We start from the raw sequence: 7,850 nt of genomic DNA on the forward strand, positions 1-7,850 counted from the left end.
CCTTAGAAGGCAACATAATTATATTTTGGAACAGGCTTCGCGTTGGGAGCTCACCTATGATACCTTAAAATCGTGTCTACAAAGGAGCCAGCGTCTTCGCCAAGTCTGCAGCGTTTGAATAGAGCAAACAGACACCTTCGATAACTAGGTTTCCGTACAGGATCGTGGAAAAGAATGTTTAATACTGAGCAAGACCACTTTCAATTAAATAAAACAACAGTTTGCATAGAGCATATGAAATCAAGGTTACTGGGAGAAATAACACAATTCTCTTAGTAGAATAATAAATAAATAAAACTGCCATCTTAAGTCATTTAAAATGCATGACTAAACTCCAGTTCAATGAATGGGCACACTGACAGATGAAATCAATAAATAGAAAGCGGCTTTTTAATGCACCTCATTGTTAAACACCGTCAACGAAAGCGGTTATAAGTGTTAAACGGCATCAAAGCGTGACTGAAACTGCTAAAATCGGGTCCCTTCACCCAAACCGTTTCAGTTCACGCTTACATAATATATTCTGATGTGAACTGAAAATGGTTTAAAATGCTATGGGACTCACGTCAAAGCGAGTAACCTAATGCAAAAGTGATGAACGTTTTACTTGGGAATAAAACCGATTTTCAACACATTTAGAAATACAATTGAAGAGTGTTAACCATCTGTCTGAATTTACCCTAGTTTCTAATGGGTGGAGTAGAACAAGTGATGGTTTTACACCCACACATGCACACACACACACACACACACTTGTTTGCCATTTAAGCCATCTATTGTTGGGGTCACAACAGCTTGTATATCACTTAGACCTTCAAAGCAGGCTGACATTAATAGGCTCACCTTTTGACCTCAAACTGAATGACCGAATTCCTGTCGTTGCACATAAAGAAAAGCGTAAAGCCATTTGACGTGAAAGAGAGCCGAGCTTTTGCAGCAAACGACATATATTTTCCCCTCGCTGAACTCTTTTACGAATTTGTAATCTTTCTCGTGCACATCCGTGAAAGACTCCGGGCGATCTGATATTGCTCATCGCAGCAATTTAGAGAGCGTTGACAAAACTCACAAATTAAAAATGCCACTCAAATATGGCTTTCACAGTCAATGGGATAATCAAAACACGCAAGGGGGGATCACGAGATGTTCTTCTTCTCTCTCTTGATTGAACCACTTCAAACGAAATTCAAACACGATTCCTCCAGCCAGGAAAATAATCCTGATCTTTTACATGAACCACAAGATCATCTTTACACAAATAAGGAAAGACTTTGTGATCAAAGAGCAGAACGCACAGAATCAGCTGTCGTGCTCTGAGGAAAGGGGACTCATGGGTAACAAGGCCAACCGGGTAGTTGTTCCATTCTGTGACATTCTGGTTAGTAAAATATTAAAGTCGACCTGAAATCAGAATTGGCCCTATTCATTTTTTATCCTATTCACAATTTTTAACATTTCATCAGTGCACATTATTTCAAAGAACAGAGAAATAAAGAAATTACTGTGCTTTTTCCCTCTTATTTTTATAAATATAAAAAAACATTTCATATATACATAAAAAATATTTCATATATACATTTCACTGATAAAACCACATTTCATATTGTACATGCAGTACCTGAAAGTGCTTTAGAAACAGGTGAAAAAGCATTTTTGGCATTTAGCCATTTTTATACCCTGGATTAACTCTACTGATTGCGACACACACTCACAATCCACTTTCCTGGGTATTTCAGCCCAGCATAGTAAAATTAATGTTTGTGGTGGGTTCAAATAATTAAGGTATAGATCAGAGCTCCTCCGTAAAGTACTCCTTAAACCGGGCCAAACCATGATGAATGCTTATTTCTGAAGCATTAAAAAGTTTTCCATTCTGTAAATAGAAACAGTATTGCTAAAATGAATTTTGTTGAATGAATTTTAGCCACAAAGAAGATTTAGATGTGTTTTTATATGAACAAGGGGAATTACAGCTAGAGGTCGACTGATTGATCGGCCGATTTTTGGCATTTTTTAATGAATCGGCATCGTCCGATTGTGCTGCACATTAGGCTGATTTATAGGCAGGCGCATCTGCGGGCAGCTAAGCGTTGTTGCGGAACTCCCTCAGGCTGCGAGAGACAGAGCAGCTCACACTCTGCAGCCGCAGCTTGTTCACACACAGCTAAGTTTTCCATTCTGTAAATAGAAACAGTATTGCTAAAAAGGTATCACTGGAGGAAATGATGATTTACGAATCAATGATGGTTCGCCAAACACTGGAGGTTAGACGAAATTATCCATGTAGCATCTGTTTTACTCTAAAGGGAGAGTTGTAAGTCATGTAATCACTATCAAACGGCACAGTCCGTTCCATTACTCTTCTCTTCCATCTTTTTGCGTTGTTGAATGAATTTTAGCCACAAAGAAGATTTAGATGTGTTTTTATATGAACAAGGGGAATTACAGCTAGAGGTCGACTGATTGATCGGCCGATTTTTGGCATTTTTTAATGAATCGGCATCGGCCGATTGTGCTGCAAATTAGGCTGATTTATAGGCAGGCGCATCTGCGGGCAGCTAAGCGTTGTTGCGGAACTCCCTCAGGCTGCGAGAGACAGAGCAGCTCACACTCTGCAGCCGCAGCTTGTTCACACACAGCTTCAGTTAATGGCAAGGCAAAATAGACCGTTTCGAAAGTGGAATTACGTTTTACCCTACTAGAATTGATGCCGGAAAGTTATCATATTCATAAGTGCAACAAGTCATTTGCATGTGAAATTAGAAACAAGTTCAATTCAGACGAAACTTCTGGGCTGATTATAACGTGCACGTTAACTTTCCTCATGAAATGTGTCTGTGGGTCCGACAATAGCCTCCACGATGTCATCGCTCGTGGCCAGCGCACTCTTAAGCAGTTATGAGCAGCAGGCTGTGTAATATGTGTGAACTTTTATTTTTGTTATCACTTGGTTATTTGACTTATAGCAGTGTCCAGTGTTTCCTATACATTGAGATATTTGTGGTGGCTCGTCACCGCCACAAATAGATTTCCCAAAAGGCTTATACTTTGTTTAATAAAATGAGCGCTTCACATTGCAAAATTTAAATGCAGCGCGGGTGTTTTTATTTGAATGTATCTTTGAAAAGAACTGACTGTCTTCAGAAAACTTCGGTGTCATTTTCATTTCGTCTTTCCTGTAATGCCTGATAAAATAGCGTTTGTGAGCGCAGCACTAATCTGATTACAGCCGTTACCAGGGGGAAACCGCTATATCTCCCGCTACAACAGCACCTCCTGCTGACGGAGATTGAATTTGCATTTGCAAGTCTGTGTGAAAAACTGCTGTCTGTCAGCAAACATAAACAAAAAGCATGCTTCAGAACTGTTTTGAGAAAGTGCTTACGTTTTGAGCCATGTATTATTACTCTAAATTGGGCTACTACTACTATTACTATCTTGTACCCTGCAATAATCATTTGCTCAAACTCACTTTTATGAGATGAATGGGAAAAAAAAAGAATCGGCCAATCATATCGGCCAAAAAAATCATATCGGCATCATATATCGGCCATCGGCTGCCCTGATTTTTTAATATCGGCATCGGCCAGTGAAAAACCCATATCGGTCGACCTCTAATTACAGCACAGGCATGCTGTATCACAGCCCAGCATGTGTTGGTGAAATTCACCATACATGCTTTATAGCAGCATTGTTCTGTATTCCTGGAAGAAAACCATCATGTTAAAGTAGAAGAGCCCTATAAACAAAGTAAAAGGGATAGTTCACCCAAAATAATTTACCCACCCTCATGTCATTCCAAACCTGCAAGACTTGCATGTGGAACACAAAAGAACATATTTTGAAAATGTTGGCAACCAGTTTTCATGACCACTGACCATTATGTTTCCCAAAAGAAAGTAAGATATTGCACATGTTCAGAAAGGCACGAGGGTCAGTAAATCATGACAGAATCTCAATTTTTGGGTGAACAGTGCTTTGAAAAAAGACTTGCGAGTTTATTAAGTGTCAAGCTATTGATTGATCTGGCCTAGTGCTGAGCCATTTCGGGCATTATCAATGCACCCGATGGATTCCTCGGGCCGCATTACAATCAACAGGATGCAAATTGCCCTATTAATAGATTAGTCTGGCGGGTTCCAACTTGGCAAAAAAGGGGGTGTAAATCTCTGAGTAGATAACATTATATATTACAACACTTCTGTCCATGCTTTTCAATGGAAGAGCCTTGGACGTCGAAATACAATTCATTACGCTTCATTATTTTACTCGACTTCGAAACAGCATTCAGCTGTACGTGTAGCTGCACGTGTTTGTGAACGTAGACGGAGGGCAGCCCTGCCAGCTCTGACATGTACATGTGCACGTAGAGTTGATTTATGCAGAGTGATTGCTTTGCTTCAGAAGGAGAAACAATAACCAGATGTCTTCTAAGACCCCTATTCCAGCTGTTAATTGCATGGCAAGTGTCTAGTAAACACTGCGCAGAGGTGAACAAAAAGGGATGTGCTCAGTGTTCCCGGGTTGTGTATATAATTTAGATTTGCATGGTGTCTTGTCAACAGGGCATGCTTGGGTTTGTTTGCTCAAGGATCTTGTCTGAACGGATCTTTGTGACTTTTTGTATGCTGCTATTTTTTTGCCCTGGGATTTTATTCTGTACGACTTTGAAGTCTTAAATTATAGCCTGGGAAGAAATTAATAGTTTTGTCCATGTCATTAATGTCAAGAAGGTGAAATATTTTGCTCTGTTAAGTTAGCCGTCATTGCTAACGGTGGGAAACACAAACCAGAGAATTATTTCTGAAGTCATCCCTTACCCACAGGAACAAATGCTCAAATATGCTGACTCTTTTAATACTGTGTGCTACCATCAACAATTTTGCTTGGGCAAAATTCCAGATCTAGATCCTGTATCATCTTGCCATGCAAGTTAAGATCACATGAAAAAAGTCTACAGGAACTGAATCTGAAAGCAGCCTTAGAGACGCACAAACATTTGGGCACCGTGTGGTTCATACAAGGCTGTTCTGTTTCTGGAGTCACGCCAAAGGCAACATGTTCAAGCTAAGATATTTGCAACTGTACAAGGTGCCATATATGCCAGAGATAAAATCATCTCCTTATGGTAAGAGCTGGGAATTCAGTGAGCCTTGCAAAACTTTTAGCAAAGCATTCTAACACTACAAAGAGCAGCAGTACATTGAGAAGCAAAACATAATTTAAATGTTAGCTTTTAAATGTTTTAATCAATCCTCCATCACTTAAGAGTGGAAAAGTGAGATGGCACGAGGAATAATCACCCGATGAAAGGAGGTTCAAGTGTTATCACATAAGCCTTTCTCTCAGCTGACCCCAAACAGCTGTTTTGACTGGTTTAACTTCCTCTACAGAGCCACTGGGGGCAGGCCAGAGATGCGCTCTAAGACCAGCCAATACATCAGACGGTTTGTTTACAACATTAGAGGTCAGCAGTGCAGTATTGATTGGAAAATATACTCTCAAGAGCAGTTTATTAAAAGACACCTAATGCTGGGCTAATAGTAGTACTGTCAGAGACTCTGGGGAATGCATATGAATTGAATACTCTTGCTGATAAAGGAACAGGATGCTTTTTAAAGGGGAACTGTCTGTTTAAATCAGGTTATTGTGTCACCCCATGTGTTGCATTTGTTTCACAGGAAGGAAGGCTCAGGTAGAGGGGATGAATGAGGGAGGGCAGCTTCTCTGATCTCCACAGAGGAGTCACACCCATATATCAATCACAGACAAAGCAAGTGCTTTAATCTGGCAGCCAAGAGAAAGTTGGGGGGGGGGGGGGTTGGGGGGAAGGGAATGCAGCTAACATAAATGTTAAAATAAAATCTTTGTTTGCAACTTGGCAAAAAAAAACATATATTCAATTTTTTACTTGAATTGTAAAGAGTTCAATTGGTTGCTTTTTTCAGTGTGTTCACTTTATAGACCAATGACGACAAATAAAGGTGATATAGATAATGCAAATTATGTTTCCCCTAGTAATAGCTGATTTGTTAACAATATAAGAAATAATGATAAAACATTATTCCAGTTTATTTTTTATAGTTTACACACACCAAGAGGTGCATTCAAGTCATTTTTGTATGAACTGCATTCCTGGAAGTATCTTAATGTTTTAAATAAATTAATAGATAAACAAACGTCAGTGCTGACCAATGATATATATATTATGTATTTATTTATTTATTTTCTCAAACAGTAAACACCTGACACAAAATGTTTATGTAATGACAGAAGCAGCAGCTATTTCATTACCAATGTGTAACGCGAATGATTCATCGCTTCGGGATACTTGATCCGTTTCCATCCAAGCCACTCATTTGACATCTGGCGTCGAATGATACCGTCAAAAAAAGCAAATAAATAAATAATCACTTTTACGTGTACACAGGAATATCCTTTATTTCTTGAAAACTAATTTACTCATCTTTCTGTTCCCTTATAGGCTCTTACCTGAGCTCTCCAATAATTCACAACTAACAAGCAGCACACATATTCTAGCGCAGCATCACTATCGCCATCTGCCTGCATTTTATGCGTTCACGCGTTCACTTTGAGTTAATTTATCTTAATTATGGCAACACTGTATCATCAGATGGTTTAGTTTAACTTTACACAGTTATGAACCATGCATAGATCTGTTGGGTCTTTTTGAGACGCCTGACCTGACAGATAACAAAAGCGTGTATCTGACTAACGAAACATCCTTCAATGGAGCTCATGGACTTACCTGGGGCGTTTAACGCGACCAGCAGGACTATCCAAAAAGTCGCCAACATCGCCATCGCGCTTCGCGCCTTACGCCAAATATCCGGTCTGATATCGCGATCTGCAAAGAGCGATCCGGTGATTCATGCAACTTCAACACAATCCACTTCTGTCCACCCTTCACTATACGACAGAAAGTCAACTGTTAATAAAACTGCATTCAGTGCAACGTCTGCAGAAGAGTTTAGAACAGCCAGGAATCTAGATCAAATCCAAAGCCCGAATATAAGATGCTCATCGACTGATTCTGCAGATGAAAAGTCCGTTCGACGAGGCGGATAAGAAGCAGATAAGTTCAGGGATCCCGCATCCCAAGCGTTGAATCCAGTGCGGCTGTTCAATCCCCTCAAAACAAAGGCTTAATAACGGGGCGTTTAATGCATCCGATCCGTTTGCTCCACAATACAAGTATGTATAATACGATTCTCTGTACTTTTTTTGCGCAGTAGTAACCAGAATATGTCCTAGAAGTCCCAACGGTCCCGGTCTGTTCCCTCAATTTGGGAGTCTGGGGATTATCAGATTATTTTTTGTTGGGTCCTGAAGATGTATCAACGGACGTGAAATCCGTTCCAAGTAATTTTTTTCCCCAAGAAAAAGGACTGATTCTCCAGAATATGGCAACGATTCCGTGGCTTGGCGCACTTCGGGCACTGCTGCCACAACCTGAACTGTTCTAGTGTAGCTGATACAAGCGCGAGCAGAGATCCGAATCAGGGTGACGTCAGAAAAGGGCGGGGCTTACACTATCTTGAAGCGCGAGTAGGAGGAGTTAGTCCATTGTTGCGGCAGCGGGGGAGGGGGCATAATCGCGCTCGGGCTCGGTTCAAAGCTAACGTGCCTACTGTGAGTACACCCTTAGTTTTGTCAGCTCAAACTATGTGTTTTCCCGATTGAGATCTGGCAACACTGATTTAGTCGCCATTGCGCAAAGTTAACTCTGAGGGGAGGATTAAATTCGCAGACATGCTGAAAAATATATGCGTAAAGAGATCTTCTGCATGATAAACCTGAAGATATCATCATGAAATTATCATTTGTGA

The 7,850-nt window shown here is 40.3% G+C and overlaps 1 protein-coding gene across 4 annotated transcripts in view; it reads right to left on the reverse strand.

Moving 5' to 3' along the window:
* nectin1b (nectin cell adhesion molecule 1b) overlaps positions 1 to 7,514 on the reverse strand; it is a 229,683-nt gene extending 222,169 nt beyond the window's left edge. For all 4 annotated transcript variants that reach the window (XM_016575742.1, XM_016575743.1, XM_016575745.1 and 1 more), the window contains exon 1: positions 6,770 to 7,514. In XM_016575742.1, the coding sequence (XP_016431228.1) occupies positions 6,770 to 6,824 (55 nt within the window). In that variant the 5' untranslated portion in view covers positions 6,825 to 7,514. The remainder of the gene's footprint in view (positions 1 to 6,769) is intronic.
* Between the last annotated feature and the right edge of the window lie 336 nt (positions 7,515 to 7,850).

This window comes from Sinocyclocheilus rhinocerous, unplaced genomic scaffold (assembly GCF_001515625.1).
Source record: "Sinocyclocheilus rhinocerous isolate Xijiao unplaced genomic scaffold, SAMN03320098_v1.1 scaffold82, whole genome shotgun sequence".
Classification (NCBI taxonomy): Eukaryota; Metazoa; Chordata; class Actinopteri; order Cypriniformes; family Cyprinidae; genus Sinocyclocheilus; species Sinocyclocheilus rhinocerous.